This window comes from Coturnix japonica, chromosome 4 (assembly GCF_054131305.1).
Source record: "Coturnix japonica strain WE chromosome 4, WE-NBRP24, whole genome shotgun sequence".
Lineage (NCBI taxonomy): Eukaryota > Metazoa > Chordata > Aves > Galliformes > Phasianidae > Coturnix > Coturnix japonica.
Window position 1 is genome coordinate 61,204,804 of NC_140666.1, and position 26,449 is coordinate 61,231,252.

The 26,449-nt window shown below is 41.1% G+C and overlaps 1 protein-coding gene across 2 annotated transcripts in view; it reads right to left on the bottom strand.

Moving 5' to 3' along the window:
• Positions 1–26,449, bottom strand: part of UNC5C (unc-5 netrin receptor C) — a 227,898-nt gene that overhangs the window by 25,516 nt on the left and 175,933 nt on the right. For both annotated transcript variants that reach the window (XM_015862013.2, XM_015862012.3), the window contains exons 4-7: positions 24,412–24,515; positions 13,446–13,626; positions 11,794–11,961; positions 10,355–10,519 (exon numbers count right to left, since the gene is read on the bottom strand). In XM_015862013.2, coding sequence (XP_015717499.2) covers positions 10,355–10,519; positions 11,794–11,961; positions 13,446–13,626; positions 24,412–24,515 — 618 coding nt within the window. The remainder of the gene's footprint in view (positions 1–10,354; positions 10,520–11,793; positions 11,962–13,445; positions 13,627–24,411; positions 24,516–26,449) is intronic.

The window sequence follows — 26,449 nt, forward strand, 5'->3', positions numbered from 1 at the left end:
TGGCATTTGAGGCTGCATGCCATTCCTGCCACACAGGTAATGATTTGATATCTGCCACTCAGAGGGCACAAAAAATGGCACTGCCTGAATTAGCTTTGAGTTTACTGACAGCCTTTTCTATTCCCAACAAAGTAGAAATCCAAGTTCAAATCTTCTCAGTAAAGTAACCAATTGTGGTCTCAAAATACACTGAAAGAAGCAGCAAACTCTTCCTAGACCTTGTTTGTCACAAATACTTACCTGCCTCTTACAATTTTGCATAGATTCTCATACTGATAACTACAGAGAACAGCCTTGAAGCAGCCAATGATTGATACCTTCACTAGAAATGCTTTGTGTCTATATTGAAAGCACAGCTAATACAAAGATGAGGAAAAGATGAGGAAAATTTTTATAACCATTTTTCTTACACAGTGATATACTTTGCAAATGGCATTTAATTTTACCCTCCTGTGTGTGCCACTACTGAACTGAGTGGCAACACTTTCTGAGCAAACCTTTGCAGCTGGAAAAATATGTGTTCTATATAGAAGAAAGAAGGGGACGAAGTGGAAGGGCTAAGGGCATGAGATGCCATGCTGAGCTTTTAGTTGTGGGCATACCAATTTTTTACCAGGTGCCAATAGTCATGCCTGAGCACGCTGGCCATGGATAGATAAATGGACATCTATGCTGAGGACTAGGAAGTGCACAGTCCTGGTCAAGGAGACAGCACTGCACAAGCTAGGCTGTGGTGGCCATAAGACCTCCCCTGGATGAAGCAAGAGGACTCCTCACCTCAGGCTGGTTATTAAGCAACCCAGCCAAGCTGGGCTGTGCCAGCAGTCTGCTGAACAGCGCATCAAATGCCAGCTCCATTTGTGCTTGCAAATTAAGCACAATTGTAGGAGATGACTCAAACATGGCAACTATAGGCACCCTTTGCCATTTAGGCAGGAGCTTCTAGAATAAAACATTTTTTAAGCTCTCCTTTGTCATGAAAGAGTGTTCTAAAAGGGATGGGGCCTTGCCATGGCAATGGAATGCTTGAGGCTGCACATAGCAGTGCTGGCTACACAGAAGCCTGGTCCATGGCCATGCTCCCAGAATCACAGCACAGGCGCTGCTTTAGAAAGTAGGCTTTCATGCCAGTCCCTCTGATGACACCTTCAAACAATGAGAAAGGATGTTTTCATTGGATAATGATGCAAACCTGCTGGGATTAGTACCTGTAATAATGAAGAATGACTCCCCTCCTCTCTTCAAAGTAACCACAGTGAATTGACATCTTTTTCTTTTCTTTTTTTCTTCCCTGTATCAACATCATTGCTTGGCATATACCTCAGGGACTTCTACCAGAATCATCAAATTTTTTAACAAGGGTAGATGTAGAAAGGTGCTATTGGCTTTGACTCTAGGAAGGCTGCTGAGGCTGCTGACTCACACGCAGAGCTGCTGGCTTCACAGTGAGCTACTTGCTTTGAGAAAAATAATTTAAGCTCCTTCCTACAGCTTGTTGAGAAATGTGCATTTTCAAAGCAGCTTTTGATGTTTTGTTGTGTAACTTACTGCTGGACAAATAAAATAGTAATAAACATACTTTACACTTGCATAGTCCCTTCTGTTCGAGGATCTCAGCAGCTTACCAACACTGGCTATTTATTTCCCTCATTTTACAAGTACCTCACTCTATGTCATACCTGGAGAATCAGTGGGAGGCTTGGATTAAGCACAGAAATTTCACCAATGTAATTGCACATTAAATATATTATGAAAAAGTCTTTAATTAAGTGGATGTTTCTCCATGCGTTCTACTTCATATTCCACTTTAAGCTTGTAAATACATGGTTTTTTTCCCCTGTAAAAGTGCTTCTATTAAAATGTAAAGTGTAAAAGGTAGACTTTTAAAATTACATAGGCACAAATGCTTTGTACAAATACAGATATGTCATTATAAAGATGCATTTCCTAGGCATTGGCTATTTACTTTCCATAAAGAATATCTAGAGCAATTTAAGCACCTTTATACAATGTAATATGCTGAAAGGGTGAATATGTCAAAGGTCAGAGGACTGGAAAGAAAAACCAGTCTAACATTGGTACACAGAAAAGCCTTCAATGGGCTTTTTATCAATTTAGTTTAACTCAATTTCTGTACCAGTCACACTTACAATGCTTTGGGAAATTGAGTCCATTTAACTAAATAGATTTTGAAGCTCATTTAATTAGTTTGGTGCTATTTGCAAACACAAATGATCCCTAACCATTGGGAGCCCAGCCAGAGCATTCTGGTTCCACATGCCTTGCTCTGACCTTCTGGAAATCCATTTGTGCCAGTAACCACAGGAGACTCAAAGGCATGTCACTGGAGTCAAATATCTGAATGTGTGGGATCACCTGGCTTAGACGGTTGTCTGTGACATAGCAGAACATCTCTTTTTACAGCAAGTATTCAGCTGCTGCAATTTGCCTCAGGAGAAACCTGTCTGCCAAGGGATGGGGTAGGAATGAAGATCCTCAGACCTATGACAGATAGTAATTCTGCAGAGATTATGGTGCTCATTCCTCTGAGTTAGAAGCTGAAACAGATTGTCATAAAAAAAGCCACCAAAGCAACTTTTCTGAGCTATTTCCACCTCTTGTCCCCAGGGATGAATATACCTCTCAAAATGTTAATGAGCATATATACACATACATACTACACAAAATGGAAATTCAGTGTCCTGAAATCCTGTGTCTGATTTTACATTGTAAGCTCTTTAAAGACAACTTTACTCCTTGTGGTGTACAGAAGGCTATGGCTTCACACAGAGAGAATTTTGTAACTGCCTCCCCTTTTTGATCCCTAATAGATTTTACAAGGTTTGTAGTCATATTGAAACTGTATTATTGTTTCATTTTTTAGCACATTACAATAATGTTATATTCTGTTACTTGCAGAAAATAAAATATCAACATAAGAAAGAAAGGGGAAAACAAAGCCTTTTCCATTTGTATTTTCTTCAGCTGCTTACTTCAATACTTTCTCTTTCCTGCAGGTAACTATGCAAGATGGTGGAGCAGCTGAAGGTGATCTTTCTGGGCACATTGATACTTATCCAGTTCAGGTCATATTTACAAAAACATTTACAATTATCCTACAAAGAAACTGCTTTATGCCATTAGCTGCTGAGGTCACAGCTAATGGCACATATTTTGAGACTGTATCAAGGTTAGTGAGATTTTGAGACATGCACATGCATTTAATAAAGTGAAGATTGCATAAAGTACATCATAACTGCTTGTTTCTTTAATGCATAATATTTTAATCTGGCATCACTTGCTCCTAATCTATAAATGCTCTTTACTTTCTCTTCTGCACAGTGCTTTTAAAAGGAGCTGGGGTCACGTAATTATGTGGCCCTTTTGAAAGCCTAGCCACATGATGTGTCCCCATATCATCCTGTTGCAATGAACATGACAGGTTGAGCATGATATACAGTAATAGCCCATTTTCCCCTTTTGGTTCCAAAGTCAATGCCCTTAAATTGCATATAAAAAAAGAAGAGGGCACTCATTCAACTGATGCTTTTCTTTCTCTACTTTGATGGTTTTATCCAGTGTAGTGACAGTGAAGTTGTAATAACCTCTTGGTGGCAACAGGCTCTGAAGTACAGAGCTGTAAAAGATGAATAGAGACTAATTCTCAAATGTAGAGGCCTAAAATGTGACTGAAGCAGTTCTTAGACAATTTAAAGTAGGTAGGTGGTGCACAGTGACACGAGATTTTACAAGAACAACTCTTTGCTCTCACCGTGTGTATGTATGTACATATGCTAGATGAGTTCAAATATTTGATAAATCAAGGCCAGCAAGCTAGTAATTTTTTTTTCCCATGTCAGTCCCAAATAACAGGCATCTGACTAGTTCTGTTCTTAATTCTGAAGGTGAGATCTTTCGTTGGTAATTCAGTATCTTCCTCTTTCTCCAGCTCCAGACGCTCAGAATTGCTTGCCAAGTTTGTTGTTTTTAGAAAAAAAATCTTTAAAATAAACAGAATGTGAAAATGCTCAAAGCTTTCAAGTGATGATGTTAACTCAGATGCAACTACATAGGTCTCCATATACTCCCTGTCATGGAAAAGCAGTCACTTTCACAAGGAGAAGGACATTAGGAGATTTAAATTGACTTATAGGAGTTTTGAATTTCTCCCTCCAGTGCCCATTGGCCATGGCCGCACAAGCTGCTGGTAGTTCTTTCTCTGTGAGGGAGCAAAGTTAAGGGTACAAATATAACCTCAGAGTAAATCCCATATTCCTACTGTTTAGGACTAAACCTCCATGCTCACTTAACATGTTTCTAATACAGATTTAATAGAGAAGAAATAATAACAGTAATCCTTGGATTGCAGTTGCTGCTAATTGTTTTTCTCCCCTGCTATTTTGCAGAAACTCCAGCATATAAACAAGAAAATGTCATCTCTAATTTATGGTTGATAAAAAAAAACGAAAAAAAGGGGGGGTGGAGGGGGATAGTGCATAATAAAGTTCCCAGAGCTGCAAAAATATGTCAGGCAGAATGTGTTGAGCTTCTTCTATTTGCTTTCTCAAAGAAAGACCTTCAAGTCTGCAGCAAGTATGCTGAAGGTCAGATATGATATCAGGTATCTTGGAGATAATGCACAGTAATTTATTTTCCTGTTAAAGGACTAATTATTGGCAAGTTCAGGGTGGGCTAATAAATAAGAAGCTCGAGGTTTTGTAACTGATTATTTACTTGGGTGTTATCTCAGATCTTTCCTGAGTGTATAGGTTAAATGGGGAGTCTCTCTCATTTCTGTCCTTGAACAAGAGGGTATGATATTCTATAATTAAGATTGAAACTGTAGTTTCATTTTAAATTAGATTCCTGACTTTTGCTAACACTGTTAGAAAGGTCTTGCCTTAGTTTAAACATGCATGTCAGCTACATGGGGTGGGAGAATATGGAGGAATAGGATAACTTGTTGCTACAATTTGATTTGGATTAGAAGAGGCAATTCTGACATTATGCAATCTTTTAAAGTTAAGGACTTTGACCTTTTAGCTAAATCTTGTGCCAGTGTTTAATATCTTACAAGCACGTAACCTTAATGCTGGGTTTCTTACAGATGTTTGACAGCAAAAGTAAACACACGTCTAGCACTGCAATTTGTTAGTTTGTGTATTCGCAAATTCAACATTTGCAGTGCCTGAATAGATTTCCTGGGGTTTGCTTTGTTTTGCAGCTGGCCCACAGCAAGTGAGTTACAGGGAGAGATGAAACAAGAACAGGAGCTGGCACTGAAGAGGGAATGCATGGCAAGCAACTTCGTAACAGAAAACACAGTTAGAATGCATCCAGAGGCTGAAAGAGCTGGAAAAAAGGCTTGTGAGAAGCAGGAGGTGCCTGAATGGATGTTCAGTGATGTACCAAAATCCTTGGCAGGTCTATAAGCTCACAAGTAAGGTAATATATTCTCTGGCTTATTTTTCAAAACAGCCTAGAGATCTTAGAGTGCCCACCTTTCATTAAAATTAATAGGGAGGGGGCTTTTTCTGAAGTGACGGGTGGAAAAAAGCAGTTTCAGTGTTCCAGGCTCTGCTTATAAATCTGCACTTTTGTTTTATACTGAGAGCTTTCATCTGCTTTGAGTAGGAGCTTTGTTAGGCACGAACTCTAACTAGGCAGTTGCAGAGGACCCACCGGAGTGTGGACGCTCCTTGGCTAGGGATTTCTCATGTTGCTACAATAAAAATAAATAAGAGTTGTAACTCTGAGATGTGTGCATAAATTCCCTTAGCTGCCACATCATTACATAGTAGTGGGGTTAAAAATAAAATATCACAACTCTTTAGTCATCTCAAATAACAATAGTGCAGAAAACTTCCTCTAGGAACAGACGAGATGTGTTCTTCAAATGAATAACCACCCCCCCCCCCCCCGCAAGGGCTCGGTGCAACTGGCCAGGTGGATATATCATTACACCAACTGACTGAACATATTGTAAGTTCCCTCTTGACCCACATGCTCTTAATAAAAGGTTTTATTTCATTCCTTTGCACACATAGGCTTCTGTTGCAATCTCCCTTGAGAGAGCTTTGCTTACCTCCTGGAGCCTGAAAAACATTCCCCTGCTTTTTGCACACTAATCTGCTCTGGAAGACCAGAAGTCCTCATCAGACTTCTCTGCTCTGTAATTCCTTGCTGAATGCCGGCTTTCAAAACAAGCCAAAAAGGGAAACAAATGCTTATCCCATCAGAAAGTTCTGGCATATTACATTAAACAAACAGGGCACGTGCAGTACACATACATTCCAGGGAGAAACAGTATCAGGTTAGCCTTCCTTTCTACATGAGATCTGTATACAAACAGCACAGGGCTGGAAAAGGGCCATAGTTAACAGTTTAGTGAACCAGCAGGACAAACTTTATTTCCTTCATAAGCTTAGGTCACTGTGGCTGCAAGAAGCAATTTTATGAACTTAAATCTGACTTTCATACAAGGATTTTGAAGAGTTTGGCAACTATAGAAGCAACACATTGATTCACTCTCAACTAGCAGGGGGCCGTTTTAACAAGAAATGGATATACAGTTCTGGTAATAACATCTTCTCCATTGCATAGCTGGCTATTTCTCAAGTTGTGTATTCAACTAGTTTTCTGTGCACATAAGTTATGTGGTTCACTTATAGTATAGTAGTGACCAGGGAGCTGGTCTAGTGATGCCCTTAGTGGCAGGTGAGGATTTTTTGATTATTTTCTACCATTCTCTAAGTGATAGCAGCCTGCCTCAGTCTTCTCATGCTAATTTATTTAAAGGAATAAAGGAAAAGTCCACAATGGATCTGATTATGCTTGACCCAAGGAAATTTCCTTTTAGATTACTTTCTCTTGACTATGTTGGTGCCAACTTGCCTATAAATAAGCATGATCTCAGAATTTCAGATTTCAGAAAAGACATGCTTTACCAGCATGAACAGGCACCCATGCTCATGTTTACACACTTTCTGAGCTCATTTATTGAAGCTAGGGATAAAACAGACCTGAACATTGCCACCTGAGATCGTCAGCCAACAGGACACAGATAAAACAATTTGAGCATGGACACATTCAAGATTCTTCACCAAGAGAGGGTGGTTGAGCATGGAACATGGCATAAAACTAGCCAGAGTTCAAAGAGTATCTGAACAACACTCTCAGACATACGGTCTGATTTTTGGTTGGTGCTGTATGGAACCAGGAGATGGACTCAATGATCCTTCTGGGTCCTTTCCGGCTTGGCTTATTCTATGATTCTAAGCTTGATACAGCATCTAATATTTTTGACCTTATGTTTGAAATAGCAAGAAGACAGTTGCACATCACCACTCATGCAGAAAGCCTCCAGCCAACAGTTAACTCACTTTATAGGGTGTCCACCTCTTCCTGGCCATCAACAGCAATTTATGCAGAATGCAAAGCCAAATTTGGGCAACCAGATACTTTCCAGTATCACACATATACCTTCCCACCACTGGGCACAGCAAAGCACTTCACACTGTACTTTTCTCTAAAGCTTTTTGTGATTCCATCATCAAATTTCTGCTGGAGTGTGAGGCGGTGGTGCAGCATTGTGATTGCTTGGTGTCCACGCAGAACACCCACAAAAGTCATTAAGTGGGATGAGGGGAGGGCTAATTGCAGTGTTTCAGCTTATAGCGATCCCCTGTGAGATGCAGTGTGTGCCTTTAAAAGCATACCTCATTGCACCAAAGTATTTACTGCAGTTCTCGTACTTCAAATGGGAAATAATGCAACTATAGAGGCAGTAACGCAACTAGTGTGGGTGGTAACCATCCAATTCCTCTTACACTACACCATATTTTGTTCCAGAAGATCATATTAATGCTGTTATGGGAATTACAAAATTGTTTTAACGGGACCTGCTAGGCAATATTGTGCATGGGGAAACTTAAAATAGTAATGACCGCCCTGAATTGTCACTGCAGCTACTTTTCTTCTTCAGCTCAGCCTTCTGCCTCTCTGCAGGCTTTCTAGTTTAATGACTGTTCATCCTTTCATGTTAACAGAAAAATACTAACTACCGAATAAGAGAGTGTATGTGTGTACTAGCAAGATCATTAGTCTGAATAAATGTGACAGCAGAGTTGCACAAGAAATGCCACAGTTAGCGGTAAGCACAAACTGCAGCTTTGGGTGCAAAATACTGTAATTACAAGGGATGGAGAGAGCTCCACAGTTTTTATCCCCACAGAAATCAATACTGGTGCAGACTGCTGCTCTTTGCTGGAGCAGGGGCAGTCTGATGAAAGAGCTTATTGATTTATCCAGCTGATGCTACTGTAGTGAATAATAGACTGAAAGAAAAAGAGCTTGCAAATTAGACTCATTCAACTCAACATCTTCCAGGATACCTTTTATACACAACTATATAGAGATATATGTTTACAAGTGGGTTTTTGTCAAAGCAACAGCCTCATGGCAAGAGGGGCCCATCCAGTAGCTCTTTGATTGTAGCTGCTCACACAGTGCAGGCACTGAGGTCTGCCTTTGAGCAGGAAGCACCAGAAAACCCAGAAACTAGATCTGGCCATGGGATAGGCAAGCAGCCGGCCAATGCAGCCTCCTGGAGAGCTGACATGGAGGGCACGCGGTTGCAACGCTAAGTGGCACCCACCAGCATGACAGCTTTGAGGTCTCTGGTAGGTTCAGATGTTCCCAGGCAGGGGAAATGCCAGCTCTGGGCTGGCCCTCACCAGTCTTGTGTGTGGTATTTTAGGAATGAAGAGGTCCATGTTACTTTCCTTACTTATGGGCAGATCTGCTATGGATCTAGGCTCACATCAGTGAAAATATAAAAGAGGTAGAATGGCTTTGCATAAACTGCAAGGATGAGAAAAAGAAAGAGAGAACAGTAGGCACATTGCCATAATGTGCAGCAAATCAATCTTCCCAGCAGTGATGGATCTGGAAGCAGCACTGTAGGTTTTACAGGTGTATGAAGCCCCAGGAGTATAAAGACACCACTAAAACACTGCCATTAAATTCCAGCACTGAAGGATGATCATGGCCCCTGGAGCCAAGTGGGTCAATATGTGACTGAATATTTTTCATTACCATTTTTATATACATATATATGAAGCAGAGTAAGATCCACAATAACCTCACATTCTCTCCCACTGAAAACTTCTGCTTTATACTCAGCATCCACTTTCACAAATAAAATGCAATATACCTTCAACAGATAAATGAGATCCCTATAGGGCTTTTATTCTGCTGTACTATTATATCTATTCTTCTACCAGATTTCTGCTTAAATGGCTCTCTTTATGCACATACACAAAGATGACATACACCTGTCTAAATATAAACTGATAGTAAAGAGCTCTTCTGTAGAGGGGATGTATTTTTTCTTCCTAATTTACCATAATGACTTATTCATACCACAGGAGCTAGAGGTGTGTTAGCTTTTCCACTATGATAGTCACAAAGATGTTTTACAATAAAACAGGGAAAAAAATCCAGCCATGTCTTTGGAAAATAAAAAGCAAAAAGCTCTGAATCTTACTTTTCTATATGCCTGTTAAAAACAAATATTGGAGGACTACATTTTTTATGCTGTTGACATTGAATAATAGCTTTTCACATGATGAATGTGCTGGTGTAAGTTACACTGGGGAAGTGTTTTTGGTAAATCTTGGTATCTTGGGGCAAATTACTGACATAGAGTATCACAAGAGGTTGCTGCCAGGACAGTAGCCACCTACTCAGGAAGTAGACCTATTAGTTTAATGGTGTTACTTACATGACTTTGGGACTATTTTGGTCACTAGTCATCTGCCAGAGAGAACAAAAATTCCTGACTCTTTTTGCATTAGAAAACTCCAAGCATATCATGATCTGGACTCATAGATCCTGGATGGTCACCACCACAGCTTTCTAGGAAATGAAGAGCTGAGGCTCAACAGAGAAGGAAGAAATGTCACATATTCTTCAGAAGAGAGTCTAGTATACTCAGGTTATTCTAACAAAATGCAAAGAGAAGTTTCAACACACCAGCAGAATGAAGACTTCATTTTTAAGAATGAATGAAAAAGACATAGAAGACATTGCTTGCAAAAAAGTCAGAATCGCAGTACAAGCCTGCTCTTCCTTTCACCTCAGCCCTATTGGTCCCTAAGACAGGACCACAGCATGGATGGACACAGACTGAACAGACCTCAGCACTAGAGCAGACCTTCATGACACTACTGCATAAGTTAAATGAAGGCTGTATAAGTAACAGCTGTCAGGAGATATATGATGACAAGATCTCTTGCAGCCTTTTTTATGGTACATCTTTCCTGGATCCCAGAACTCATGCAGCAGCACTCACCCTGCATGCAGAGCCCGTCGGTGCAGTTCTTGGACTGCAGCACCAGTCCTTCGCAGTCCTTGCCTCCATTCTTTGGGGCTGGGGCTGTGCACTCCCTCCTGCGCCAGTGGGTACACTCTGTCCCACAAGTGGACCACTTGCTCCAGGACGTCCATTTGCCATCCACTGAGACAAGGAGAAGACACAAGGTGTAAGGGGAACAGGTACACGAAGGGGAGTGTGGGACCAAGCCAAAGCATTGCTCTTCTTGGGATAACTCTACCTGGAATTTTCAGTTATCCTAGCAAGGAAGAAGGACTCTAAGACATTCCAACATGTGAATCAAATAAATGAACCAGCCTCTATTTTTAAAAGTTCTATTTCTGTCCCAGCATCATTTCTGCTCTTCCTCTCCCCTTTTAGAAACGTCAGCAGTTTATCTGTACTCAAAGTGTGCAAGTTGGCAATCTGTGATATTTTTTTCCTTTTTTATTTTTATTTTTTTATTTTTTTTTAACAGAGAGGTTAAAATTAAACTTGGCCAGAAGCTCTTCTCTAGGATGAAGACATTTAATTTTAAATATTTTATATTAAAAGAATTATTTAAAGACAGTGATATATTTCACACGAATGGAATCAGGAATGCATTTAGCACCTTTCAAAATCCTGCAAATGATTTTCAAAAGCAAAATGTGAAACAGTCAATGAGCTAATAACTAAATTATTCGAGTAACAGAGTTTGAGACAGTAGTCTGCCACTTAGAATAATGAGCAGAAGTGGCATTTTTGCTCTTTTCAGCTCCTTTGACCCACTCCTGTGACTCAGTCTTGGATGGCCAAGCTTCCTAAGTTGAAGGTGACACAGTAGTGACACTGATTTCAGTGCTGCAGCCAACATAGGAGAATAGGACAGATGGCAGAATGTTGTCATGGAAAGGCCACACACTACCTTGTGTCTCCTAAAACAATTTTGTAATTTTCATAAGTTTGCATTTAAATACCTTTTAAAGGTACTGTATTTGAAGTCAGGTAAATGTGCCTGAAAACTGGCATCCACTCTCCACATGTCTCAAATGATGCACTTGCTGTGACAGCTGGACTGAACAGACATTACAAATTTATTTGCATCACAGTCACTTTGTGGACTCAAATTCCTGTCCTCTTCCAGAGCTTTCAGCCTTTATCTCCCACTGTCTGAAGCTCTGAGCATTCTCCAAATCCCCTGAATTACCAAGGCTGAGACAAGTTCACAAGCTGTGTGCAAAAGTGGGACCAAATCCCCTGCTGCTTGATGCGTGCACTATTTTAACTACTTACATAACACAATTTCCTATTCACTGACTGAAATGTTAGATTTATTAATAAAGAGAAGGAAGCTTCTGTGACTAGCAGCCTTCTCCCAGAATGACTGGCACCAGAAAAAATCATGCATTGATGGCTACACGGTATTCATACTGTACCTGGGCACAGGGTGGTGCAAGCTATTTTCTGAACGTTTTGTCCCTCGCAAAAGGCCCCTCCATTGAGTGGAGCAGGGTTAGTGCAGGTTCTTGTGCGCTTCTGGAAGCCTCTCCCACAGCGGCTGTTGCACACTGACCACTCAGTCCAGGTAGACCAGCCTCCATTCACTGGAAAGCAAGAGGAAGAGCATGACACTACATGAAAGCTATCCTGGATATAACTCGCACTGCACCTCTTTCTTGGATTTATCTATCATGCTACACTCTCTTGCTTTCAACAGGAAGACTTGGAAGTTATGATTTCTCTTTCTTTTCTAGAAGCTGATTTTGCGATGTCAGGGCAACTCCACTCACCCCAGTGTGGAAACAGCTGGTGCATATGAATGTCCTATCACCTCAACAGATATTTAAGCTGTTCAGAGTAAGTATACACTAAATTTTTATTTTGGACTTTGGGAAGATATTTATCCTTGGGAAGATATTTGTGCTGCCTCTCATTTCCACCTGCCTCAGCTTCTGGGTTAGAAAGAATGATGAGGATGGAGAGGGAACTGTGCTGCTCTGTGTATTAATGGCATGATCAGGGTATGGATAATATACCAACTGTTTAAATTCCCCAGCTCCCAAACATCTGTGGTATAACACAACACTTTAATAAGGCTTTAATATCAAAGCCCACACAAGTGGCTGCTCCTTTACATATGTTCTTGACTTGACTGTTCAAAAAAACACAACTGTATATGAATAAGGAGTTCAAGCATGCCTGTATCTCTATGCTTTTGCATTCACCACAGTTACAAAACACAGTGCTTTTGCACGGTCCATCTCTCAATATCACAAACACTGCTAATCAACTCAATTCAGCTGTTTTTCTATAAAATCTGAACTAAAAGGCCCTCATTGTAACTTCAGGGAAGCAACTGCTTACAATTAAATCTAACTGCTAGACTGAATATGAAATGAATGTTAGGGATAATCATAGGGATTTCTTCCCACTTGTCTATCCTATAATTAAACTGATTGTAAGGAACACCAGGATAGTCAGCTGGCGTGTTGTCAGATCAGGTTTTGTTCTGCAGGATACCCCAGCTTGGGAAGAATTGTAGCAATGGCTTTGTGGGGCAGAGACTTGGGCTGTAGGGAAGAGCAGGATCGGCTAGAAGAGAACCCAGCAGAAAAACTGGCCAAAGGAGAAGGAGGGCCAACCTCAATATCAGATCAGGACTGCTGCATAGAATAATGCTATTCAAAACTTCCTGCTCCCCTTGTATTTATTTCTAAGCCAGGTTGTGTTCCTATGAACTGAAGCCATAGAGTGCTTTGCTAATTTCACGTCAGAGTATACTTTGGTAATAGGCATCAAAAATAGGTTGATTAGAAGAGGGATAAGAAGATGGGTGATTGTGTTGAACACTGACACTCTTACCAGTATATGGAAACATAGATTTTCTATCAGTTTTACTCTTATTTCTGAAAAGCATCACTGAGAAAATAAAATGCATGGGTAGAAAGCAAGGTGTGATGCTTGAGGAAGCATCCAAGTAGCAATCTGGTTGCTAGCAGCAGTAAGATTTGCATACAGGCATGTTACATTTCTAGAAGCCTCCCTCCTGAGTGTCCACCCCTGTGTAGCAGAACAAAGCATCACTTACCATAGACGATCACAGTTGCTGTAGTGCTTTTCCTTTTGGCCACAATGTTTTTGGCAACACAAGTGTAGTTGGCCGTGTCAGAAAGCCGGGCTTGCTTGATGATCAGGTTGTGATCAATGGTGATGTAAAAATTTCGGTCTTCCACAGGATCAATCACCTCCTCATTCTTCAGCCACTCCACCTGAGAGATTCAAAGGGCAGGAGGAGAAAAACTGAATGAGGACTGGTGACACAACAGTTGGCACAAAATCAGCCACTGTCTTGTCCATCTCTGAGAGAGCTACGAAGCACACTATAAAAGACTCACCTGTTGCACACTGCCAACTGGAAGGCAGCATCATGGCAGGAGTACGGAAGAGTAATGGTGACATTTACTTTTCTCTTCAGGCCCACTATCTCCCACCATTACTCCTACTGAATTGCTTGCCTTCAAAATACTAATACATTGTCAGAGTTGGCCAGCTGCTGAATGTGCTTTCAGAGCATGAAGCATGGGATTTGGAATAGGGCTTCTAAGGTCTCTATCTGTATGCAGATTACACCAGAAACCTAAAGGAGCCCAGGTCTCGCAACCACCCTTTGTACATCTCATCTAATAGTGCAGTAACCTTGTATGTATCTACACAAGTTGCAACACAGTGAGGTCATATAACAGACAGATTGCAAACAGGCCAAAATTTTCTAGTATACATGCACTCATGCATATATGTCTGTTATTGTTCTGCTGTACTCAGGGTTAAATGAAACAGAGACAGTTACCAAGGAAATAGTAGCTCAAAAAGACTACATCAGTGCTTAGATTTCCCTTTTCTTTGTATAAGCTGTATTTCATTTTAATAAAGCGTAATTTCCTTGGTTATACAGAAAAATATTTTATATGTGATTTTTAATTCAGACAATGTTCTTTTTATTGCCTTCCCAAAGAAACACCCCATTATATCCCAGCTGACTGCCGTGAGCCACCCTTATGTAATTTGGCTGAAAAACTAGTAGCTTGTTTCCCTTTGAACTGAGTGTGCTCTGAAGGAAGGGACTGCGGACCTGGATGGATCAAAGCAGGGCCTTCGTGTCACTGGATCATTTCAGCTTGTGTCCAGAGTTAATGAAAGGAAGAAAAACATAAACACAATCAGCCTGCTGGGCCCAAGAGGTGCTATCTGCCAAGGTCTGCTCTCTCAAACTCCACTTTGATGCACTGCTTGATAGCCACATATTCCAAAACCAGCCAAAAACCAGTGATGTTAAAAGTCCTGCAGAAATTGATAGGAATCGGAGAGAAATAAAAGGACATAAATCTTTGGAAGCTGTGTTTCTATCACTGCAGCATTCATGCTTTATCTGCCACAGAAGACACAAACTCTTGGTCATAACCTGGTTTTGCTTGCCAGGATGATTGAAATTGTTCTTTTCCTGAATCCCAATGGCCATCAAATATAATCAAGGTGGGCAGACTCTTGTTCAGTCAATGGCAATCTCTGGCTCCTTCCCCGCATGCAGGTCAAGTCTGCATGCAGCCCAGATTGAAAAACCAGCCAGCAGCTCACCTCTTCTGCAGAAATTTGCTACTTAACCCCCATCTTTCTCACAAATCAAGCTTTTTTCTGTATTTTCAGTTCTGTTCTATTTCTGGGATGGAGTGTTTGGACTCTAAAAGATGCTACACACAGTGCCAGAGCTTTGTACCCCACCACCATCAGATCCACCACTACTTTTTCTGTGATCTGCACATTGAGAAAATTGAGACATCAGTGAGGACAGGACTAGATTTGTAACATTGTCTGTGGCTCAGTCACCAGTTTTCCTGGTATAGACATGCAAGTACGTGCACCAGCCTTCCTCGCCAAGAGCTCTGTACTTGATAAATACCACCACTCTGCAACACTCTCTCTCTCCACAAAAGCACACACATGCATATTCAGCCTGAGTCTCAGCTGATTAGACAAAATTAAAGCTATAAGCATTAAATTCCCTTTCATCCCTGCAAGAAAACTGGAGAGGATATGAAAATAAGAGTTGCCAGTATCAGAAAAAAGAGAGGCTCTACATAATTCAGTTTACTGCCTCTAGCTCTTTGTCAAATCATCTGGGAAAAAGATCCTCTTCACCTAATGGCTTACAAAATTTGCTAACAATAAAACATTAAGCTTGCAGAACTGCAGGATTTATTTTTTCTTCTGAAAAATCTGCTTTGCCAGTACATTGGTACTGTGTGTGCGTGTCTAAATCTCATCTCTTTTACTAGGTACATCTTGAACATAATCCAACTTATTCTTCTGTTGATACCTGGGTTTTAATGACATCATGAGTCTGTTCACATAGCAAAGTATCACAAAATCTGAAGGGAGAAACTGAGGAGAGAACATGTGAGAAAAGAGAAGGGATGCTTTTTCCTTCCACATTTTAGCCTTTGCTATAAAGAGCAACATGGAAAAGTCACACTGCTCCTGCAGTAATTAGCTCTTGTGTTTTCTCCTTCAGTCCTTGTACAAATGTTAACTAATTAAAGCACATTACAATGTGTAAATAAGAATTCTGTTAGTATATTTTTTCAGTTTCTAATGGCCTATATTTTTTTCTGAAGCTACTCATTTACTGGCTGCAGTACTCAGCACTCCTGAGAAGAGGCAAGTTCGAATTGGGAGATAAACAGATCTAGGTGGAGCAGGGCTGTTCTCCTGTACATATAAACTGATAGGGTGTCAAACACAAAAGAGAGCAAAGTGGAGTGAGACTATGATTTGTGAATGACAAGTGTACAAGCTGTTATTTCTGCAATTAAAAGCAACACTCTCTTGTGATGCCATGTTATTCCCAGGGTGTAGCTCTCTCACTTTGTGCTGCAGGCACAACAGGCAAGCAGGCAGAGATGAAGCGAGATGCCCATGGCCATTCTGAGATCCACAAGATGTCCATCTTCAGGGTCAGGCTAAACCAAGCCCTTGTGACTTTGTTTTTTCAATGTCTTCTCTGGAGAAGACATTTCAAGAGGAGATACTTTCTTTTCCAAGATATTCAGAGTATGTGTTTGCTGGCTATAGTCACAAAGATTCTTTAACAGATAACTCCAGTACCTGAAGGGGGACTACAGAAAAGCTGGAGTGGAACTTTTATAAGTGCATGTAGCAGCAGGTCAAGGGGAAATGGTTTTAAACTGTAAGAGGGTACATTTAGACTAGATATCAGGAATAAATTCTTTACCGTGAGGGAGGTGAGACACTGGAACAGGCTGCCCAGTGAGGTCGAAGATGCCCTCTCCCTGGAAGCATTCAGGGCCAGGATGGATGAGGTTTTGAACAAACTGGTCTAGTGGGAGGTGTCCCTGCCTATAGCAGGGGGGCTGGATATTAATTGATATTAAAGGTCCCTTCCAGCTCAAACCATTCTATGATTCCATGATCTAGATCTGTCTATTCTATTAGACCAGACACATCCCTCCAAATATTACTCATAAATGCATGGATAGCTGTGCATAGGTATAGAACAAGCCTGACCATAGGTTTTCCTTAATCATAATAGCAAACATTCAATCTGCCGCAATATTGCCATGAAGGGTGTTTAAGTGTTCCCTCCTGGAGATACCAGCTATGGAAAATAATAACATTCACACAACTTTCATAAACATCATCCCTCCAGAACAAAGCCAGAATGAAATTCCTATCTCAATTTCCATTATCCCAGCTCAGGTAATTTTACCTGTTAGATGTCTGTAAGCAGAGGAGTGAGCGCAGCAGATGAGCTCACAGGCCCTGCAGGTGCTCAGAAGGCACCTCCCAGCCTGCTATAAGATGCAACTGTCCCCGTGAGCAGCTGAGGACGCACAACCCAATGTGACTGTAATTCAGAGCAGCGTACCTTGTAATGTCTGTGCTGCCATCCTGCTCCCTGGTGAGAGACAGATGTGTTGACTCTAATTATTCACTGATTGGTATCGGGAGATACATTAACATAATTGGCACATTTGTTCTAATTAACAGAGGGAACCTGCCACATGCCACTCGACATAAGAAGTGAGACCATCGGCAAGAGCAGAGAGCCTGCAGCCACTGGGATGGTGGTACCTGGGGGCTAAGGGCAGCCCCGTCCCACTGCAGGATGCTTCAGCAGCCTGAAATAACACAGTTTAGGCAGATCCAACAGCATGCAAAGCCTGGCCAGGCTCCTGTGCAGTCTAAATTAGCACAGAGGATGTAAATCACACAAGTGATTACATATGCTGGATAACCTATTACAGAAGCTAATTGCTGACACAAATTTAGCCATGCCAAGTTACTAACATTATCAGATACTTAAATCTCTTGGCACACTTTTGTATGCGTGACTGTTTTAGAAGCTGGTAGTGCAGAAGCACAGCTGCTCTAAGAGAAATAAAGAATGCAAAAGGGATGTGGGCTCCTCCAGTTGTTCTTTATACCTCTACTGATCTCAAGAAAATCCAGCAGGGTGCAAGCCCTAGAACCTTCACTACCCTGCAACAGCCTGCTCTAGGCCCATCTTCAGAGTACGGAGTATCTGCCAACATCAGGAATACATCTTCTGCCCCTCTAGGCATAGGTAAAATCTCCAGGCACATTCTGACAGAACAAACAAGCTGCAAGCAGCTGGGAGTAGTGAGAGAGTTGCCTCAATAAAAGATGAGTAAGGATCCCAGAACGCAAGATGATTATGAACCTGTCCTCCCCATGGCTTGCAAAACAGCAGGATCACATTCAATCTCATCTCCCAGCCACAACAGTGTTCCAGGTTATGTTCTGTACATGTCACAGGACCAATAAAATATTTCTGAAGCTAACCACTGATTTGGACACAATGCAAGGTGCCCAAGTGAGACAGAGGAAACTAGCAGTTTTCATACAGGCTATTGAGACAACAGCTATTTCAGGTATATTGAGATCTGAGTGCCTCTTTGAAGAATGTTACTTGATTTTTGGACTTGCTCTCAGATGTATGCTTTCATCCCAGCAACAAGAGGATGCTGTACTTCGCATGCTAGTTGGTTTAAGGTTAAAAAATATTTTTTCCAAAGAGGCTGAGATTACAGCCATGAGAGACTGCAGAACACATACTGAGAATGAGACAGCAAATGCAAACTGCAGTGACATTTTGTTCAGTTGTTTTTTGCTTCTGCTGCCAATAAGGGGAATTTGTGTTCCTGCTGTGGAAACGCTTCCTTAATTGCACATATATCTCGCTTGCTGCTTGAACACTAAAATCTATACACAGTGTATGTACAGCTGCTGGATGTCTCTGGCCCTATTACAGCTTCGCTTTGTGCACAATGGGGAAGCAAAGCCTCAACAAGGAAACTTCCAAGGCTTTAGTGGGCTGCTTGGTTCACATAATTGCAGATGGAAAACTTTCTTTCACAGAGCTGCAAATTCAAATAAAGATCATGGCATCATTAACTGCAAATGATGGCGTTGGCCGCCCTCCAGCCCCCAGGAGACTTCCTGCTGCAAATAGGGTTTGGGGACAGAGGTCTCACAGCTCATACATGTTGGTTGGTATTTCTGACACTATATGCATAGCCTGGGTCCACAGTTCCCAAAGTTGGGAAACAGCTTTAAACAGGTCACTTATGTGAAGACTGTGGTTCTTTGAATACACTAGTGATGGGCAGATGGACGGGTAGATGGAATTATAGGCTTTTCTGGATCATTAAATTCAACAAGGGAAAAGGATGTTGGGGATAAGGGCATTCCTTGAGGACAGCCCTCTTTCTGTCCTCCCTGAAGCTGCCATATGGACATTTTCTCCAGATGATTTTAAAGGTATTAAGTGTTCTGTCCAGGTTGCACATGTTAGTGATAGGAGACCATCAGCTCTAGAAGCACCTGGAAATTCCTGAGCAAACCCAGCAAAATTTGATCAAATGACTCTTGAGTGATAGCAAAGTAAATTTTGAAAACAGCTCTGTTAAAATGCAGAACCATTATCATTCTTCATGCTTAACATGAACAATAAGTTTGAAGAAGATACTGCCACAAGAACTGACCTCGGCAACTGTCATTGCTGTGTGACAGTGAATGCTGAGGAGAACTCAAGCTCCGCAAGCCTCTATCAGAGGTAACACTTGCACATCTGGCACTATGAAGTCTGTTTGCTGAAAGTAGCTAAAATCTGTTGGTGTCAAAGTAGGACTTGTATGCCTTGTAGGCATGCAAAATAGTCTCTCCAGAATGTGGAGCTACCTTCTCTAGGGGGAGAATTCAGAATTTTTTGTGAGGCTCATCTGCCTCACAAAAAAATGTTGCTAAAAACTGTCCCCTACACTGTATCTTCCAAATATGTATCTAAGGTAAATATAAACAAACAAATATACAGCCTCATAGAGAGTATTTCCTAGGGAAGCACAAGATTAACATGCAAGCCTGTTCTCAAGGAAGAGGCTGTAAATTAATTCTTGCTTCTCAGAAGAGTGCTAACCACCAATAGATTGGGGTGAATAAGGAGAGGAAATGTACAAGACGACACAGTGGCAATTACGGGAAGCTTTATCCTGTACATTTGAAGGACAGGCCTGCACTGCTACACTGTATGCAATGGCTCTCCAGGGCAAAATGAATGGAGCAACAGTGAGAAAGTAGGGTTCCTTTATTGCAAGAGATTATTCATCTCCCTGCTTCTTCCCTGCTTCACAACAGACAAGGTAAGAACTGGGTATCAGGCTGCCATATCTTCTACACTGACATATTGACACGAACCTCTTGCCCACCCTTGAAGATCTGGGTAAATCTGCTATGCGATGCAAAGTACTGCCAAGGATAGTGCCATTTCCCAGCTAATCAGTATTTGTGCCTACAAACTGCTTCTCTCCCTTTTCTTAAAGTTCACTTTCAGACTGTGAATATGAAATACTGTTTCCATAATGCTCACCTCCATGGAAATGCATACACATGAACTTCAAATTAAAGGATAACTGCAGCAAAGCATGAGCAGTTCTCAGGAAACAAAACAATCAGCAGTACTTAATAATCAGTTAGATAAAGCAGCTACCTGATGCTGCCTACTTGGAGAAACACCTAGCTTCCAGATTCTTTTTCCTGTGCAGCAGGAGTGGAATCAATTGTTGATAACAGTCATCTTGACTTGGCAAAAGACCTTGTTCTGCCTTTTTACAGAGGGACATTTTGCCCCTTGCACTAATTCCTGATTGAAGACTTGAATACCACGTCATGTTTTAAACTCAGCTGAGTCACTAAACTGTGCACTGCACCCTTGTCTCCAGTTAAACTTCTCTGTGAAACACTTCAATTATAATTAAAGTAGCAATTATCCCCTTGTTGAAAGTGCAGCAAATCACGCATTTCTATGCAAAAGTTCATCTAGCAGCTTATAGCATATTAACCAATCTTACATCTCATTGATGCTTTGATCTATATCCTATTTCAGTGACCTAATTTGATGTGACTCCGTCTCGAACTATATTTTATCATGTGCAATATGATGCTGGCATTTTTCAAAAGAACATATTAAATGACCTAGGGAATTAATTGCTAATAGTTCTGCCATTAGTGTTGGAGTGCAGCAGAATGGGATTCTTCTTGGCTTCTCAGATTAAGCTTGAAAAATATATATCTTGCATGCACAGAACAGAGCAAAGCAGAAATGGTTGTTTGGGATGAGACCAGGAGGCTGGAGCTGCCTGAAATCTAAAAACTGCTGAGCAGCAGCAATTTTTGATGATAAGCAGGCAAGACTGTTTATCTCACTGTCTTGTCCTATTCTTTCCCACCAAGGCAAAGCACGGGTCAAAGAAGCATAGAGGTGGGGCAGGTTTTTTTAGTTTTCTCTCCTCTCCTCTCCTCTCCTCTCCTCTCCTCTCCTCTCCTCTCCTCTCCTCTCCTCTCCTCTCCTCTCCTCTCCTCTCCTCTCCTCTCCTCTCCTCTCCTCTCCTCTCCTCTCCTTTCTCCTTTTCTTATAATTGCAGGAGCATGTGAATTTGCCCCTTTACTCCCCAGCTCTGTGCGGAAACTTCAGTGTGTATCCATGCCAATTCATAGGGGCCACGTATAGGAAAAGGAAAAACATTTCCTCAGGTATTTTAGAGCCAGTAGGTTGGTTCAGCTTGGTGTTGGCTATAATGCTAGGATGGGAGTCACAGATGTTGGACAGAGGTATATGGACACAGAGCAGCTGATCTGATTTTCCTAGTGACCAAGAAAACTGTCTACTTCTTACTTCATCCCAAATGAACAAGCAAGATGTGCTTTGATTCGACCTCTACTTTGATTTGACCTCAGGCCATGTGACTGGTGTATTTTAACAAGACTACTTCTATTTTTCTTCTAAGTGGATCTTGAGGTTTCATTTCAGTGGCTGTGATCTGAGTCTACTCTAATGCTCATCATGTCCTGGCAGGGGCTGAGGGGCTGTTAAGTGCTGTTCTAAAAGCTGTGCTGCCCGTCTTGACCTTCTTGCCCCGTGGAACAGCTGAATGCTGCTATGCTGTTCAGCTTTTCAACAATAATAATATCTGCTCCTGCACTGATCTGCAAGAGACCAGTGCTGTTAATTGCAATTAAATATGCTGAGAATTACAAGAATAAATACCCTAGCTACAAAAAAAAAGTATCCCTAAGTATGGTTATTCCCACTACTTCAAAATACTAAGAAACCTACTGTACTTGAAATCAAGCCACTCATTGTGCAAAAAGCCTTGGTTTGCTGCCTGCCTTTTCCCAATTGATTTCATTGTTACCTGTACCATCCTATCAGAAAATCCTCTGAACAAATAAAGGAAGTCATAAACATAGAATTAATTCAACTCTAAATTAAAATAATCATGTAATCCTTCAACCTACCAAGTTACCTTTCATCTTGTTTTTTTTTAAAATTTATCTTACCAGCTTCACCAAGTGGCTGTAATATAGTGTCACATTAAGGTATTCATATTCATTAGCGTTCAGGTCTTTGTACTTTTAATAGTGTTGGAAAGAATCTACAAAGAGTCTGTATTAGGTGGCTGTCCAATCTGGGTGTTTGATCTCCCCCTGACTTCAAAAGTCAGAAGAGAGAGAAAAAATACAACATCTAGAACAGTTCTTTTCAATGTCAGATGGCGAATATATGATTTCTGAGGCTGCCGAGTGTTAATTGGTTTCTGCCCTGACCATGGCACAAATAATATTAGGAGCCAGTGTAGAGTCATGAGTCTCTGCTGCTGACAGAGTGAGCCAGGATACAAGTAGGCAGCAATAAGTGCAATTATTATGAGAGCAACTCGCAGAGGATCTTTTCAGAGCTCACTTCCTAGTATCAGGAAGCAGACAAGGCTACTCAGGCATCTTTGATTTATTTTATTTTTACTTTTTGCCTTTACAGCAGCTCAGTGTAAGGAGGACAGGTATAATCTGATTTAAGAATAGCAATTACAAGTGCTAATGGCTGATGCAGAAAGTTTATAAGAGCAGAGAGAGCTCCCCTTCCACAAGTCATGTTAAATCATGCTATTCCAGGCCTGGCTGGGGTTTTACAGACCTTTCCATGGGAATAGATGGGCTGATTGCTGAAACTTCAGAGGTTCTTGTAACATCATGCTCAAACCACTTGTCACAACCAATCTCACTTTCAGTTAATGAAGTTCACTGGTGGTATCTACACCTCCAGAACTACCTATCCTATTCCAAATACTTGTCAAGGCATGAGAGCATATTGATTTGATGTAAAGATACATCAGAAATAGAAGAAAAAAATAAATTAAAAAGCTACTAAAATGTTCTTGGGGAAAGCCAACTGACTAATATTATAGCCATCACCAAGCTGTCTCAGCAGACCTAAATGCTCTGTACAGTTTTGGGCATAAGAAAGAAGAAAACAGCCAAAGGAAAAAGGAAGCAGGAGAAATCTTCTATGCTAATTGTTCTGTCAGATGTTTGTGGACACTTTTCTACAAAAAAATAATTAAGCCTGATTAAACCTTGTGTAAGATAGGGAGGTAACATTTTAAGCTCGGACTCCTGAGAAATCAGTCATCAGTGCTGAGGGACAATCATTTTGCTACTTAGCCATGACAGCCTAACTTAATGCAAATAGGCAACAGTTCCCTCTCTGTGTGGCAGCAGGAGACTGAAGAGAATTGGGATAGGGGAATCACCATCATTAAGAGTATGAATATTTCACTGAACATCAACAGCAGATTTAGGACTTCAGAGCCAACCTGTGACTCAGGGACCCCCCTCCAGTGAACAAGTCAAGAGCCATTTTTTACTGAAGCCACAGCTGCACGTAGGCAGGGATACCTGCTGTGGCTGGTGGGCACAGATTATGGTGAAGAGAAAGTTCCCTCCTGCCAAGTGGGTGGAAGGCTACCCACTCTCTACTAAAATGTTAGCAAAAAAACCCACAAACGAACAAAAAACCCCAACCACCACAAAACAAAACAACAACAACAAAAATCATAAAAACAGATAAGCCCACGAAGATAAATTCTTATGCAGATGCATCCCCTACTTGCCTCTACCACATGCTGCTTCACCTGAACTACAGTACATCCTTGTGCACCCAGCTAGTTATCCTGGTACATACTCAAGTGTGTGCACAAATGTGTGATGGAAATGAAACCTGGCAAACAAAAATTAAAATGTCTTGGTGTGCTGAGAAGGTGCCTCTCTCAGAAACTGAAATGGCATTTCCTTTAACAGGGAAGGGAAGGATAATAGGCTGGTATCAGCATGTCCCACCACTTATATGTTGTTTTGACGTCAGACATAACTAGGATTTTTGAAAGGGAAAAAAAAAACCCTGAAACCACATCACCTGTAGCTCTGCCCAGCAAGACATCGTAATTGCCTCCAAAGTCATTAATCAGCTCCCGATCAATCTTATCTACCAGCAGCAGGCAGCCAGCTCTTCATTGCCACCCATTCATCATGCTAAGCCCTTATTCCCTGCTCCATTAGCCACAGATCAGTCCTCAGTTAGGATATCCAAGTACAAGTTACTGGGACAAAATACCACTGCTGCTCACCTCAGCTACCGGAATGCCTTCAGGAGGACGGCACTGGAGCAGGACCTCTTGCTCCAGGGACACTTCTTTCCCCAGGGGCTCCTGCTCAAAAGTCTTCCTGAGATCTGGGGAGAGAGAAGAATTAATAGTATTAATAAATTAATAATATTAATAACTGGTCACTTATTTCATGTTTCATTGCCATACCACCCAATAAAAGACTTTTTAAACAGAGAAAATAGAATGTCTGCTCCCTGGTTAGTGGAGCACTTTAAAAAGGCTGAGGCATGTTTTCACTTCATTCAAGCATGAAGTGGTCAAAGGTTTCATAGCAGATTTATTATTTATATTGTGGCAGTACATGTGAACCAGGCCAGGAACCAAGGCCTCACTTTGAAAGGTCATGCCCAGACATGGAACTCAAGAAGAAAGAAATTCCTTCTTTGGATAATTTATGTTTGCTAAGAGGTGCTGGGAAATACTAAAGAAAGTTAAAGGAAATTATATAAGCCTATAAAACACATAAGCTGATTTTCCTAAAAAAAGTGTTTAAAGTGTTAGTGCTGCCATTTTTAAACATTAATGTTACAAGTTTAGCTCATCTGTCTTTACTATTTCACTATTCCTTTAGTACTAGATAACAACAATCGTGACAAGGAGTCAAACCACACTTGGATCTGTGCACAGCACCACAGAAACCTTAAAGGCAGAGGGACATCAAATGTACCTCCTAACCATGAAAATGCTCATTGTACTGGGCAGCTGAAAACTTTAGCTTTTGTACACTTATGTCTGTATTTCCATCATGCATTGGCATCCTCTGTAGGATGGGGCTTTGGAGAAGCGAGCCTTCAGCCCCAATGGCAGTTGGGGACATTTCTCCCTGCTGCTGTTGGCTCCTGCTGCAGGTAAACACAGGGCCATGCTGGAAGCCATGTCAGAGAGCTGATCTATCTTTGAAAACACACCTTTTAAAAATAAAGGGATTTTTAAATTTTGTTCTGAAGTTAGAAAAGTTCCCTATGCTGGTTCGTGGCAAGGTTGTGCAAATAGTTGTGTCATGCTAGAAATAAACTGTACAGGAACAATTTAAAAGCCAAATATTTTGAAGCTATAATCCACAGCTGTTCTGGAAAACATATCACTGAAGTGAACCACCGTACAAATAGACCATCCAAAGTGCTATTTTTCATTTAGAATTGGTAATTTTGTCAGACAACATGTCAACCTTTACATGGTTGTGTGTGTTGGCATCCTTGTTACACTGGAGTTACTCCAGCCCAGCAAGGCTACCTTATGTGAGAGTGACCAAATGCAGTTTGCTTTCGATGAAAGAATATGTTGGGCTATATTGCAAGCAGCAATATAGATTTTAAGATCTTGTATCACTGTTAATTCCACAGATATCTCCAAAGGAATTATTTCTTCTCCAAAGTGGAAGAAAGAAGTGCCTTAGTGCACTTAATGTACATCTGCATGTATGCATATGTACATAGTAAGAAAATTACAACAGATGTGTTCAAATATCACAGTTGAGGTTAAATAAGAAAGTTACAGTGCTGGTAATAATATAAGAATATATATATTATAAGAATATATATTATATTATAAGAAGCATATAATACTAAGAAGTTTTGCATTAATAATAGCATTCATTTATTCTGATATGGAGGGATAGTAGACAGTAGATCCAGATTAGACAGACAAGAATCTGAGGCTTTTCCTTGGCGTGCTGATTTATTGCTATCTCTGCCTTCCTGAAACCTTCATAGAGCACGGAAGTTCTTAGCATGCCTCATGCATGCACAGCAATCACCTCACTCATAAAACGCTCCCCTCTAAAAACCCTCAGTCTTAGTGCATACAAAAGTAAACAGCATTAAGTCTAGAAATGTGTAATAACAGTAAAAGAAACCCACACACTTTACCCTCTTTATTATCAACAGCTGGAAGTGCTGGGTGTGCAGGGCTTGTTTTCCCTGTAAAGCTCTCCAGTGTGGATGAGGGAGGTGCAGTGAATCCCGTGGGAAGAGCCCCTCCCAGCTCCTCTCCCACCCCA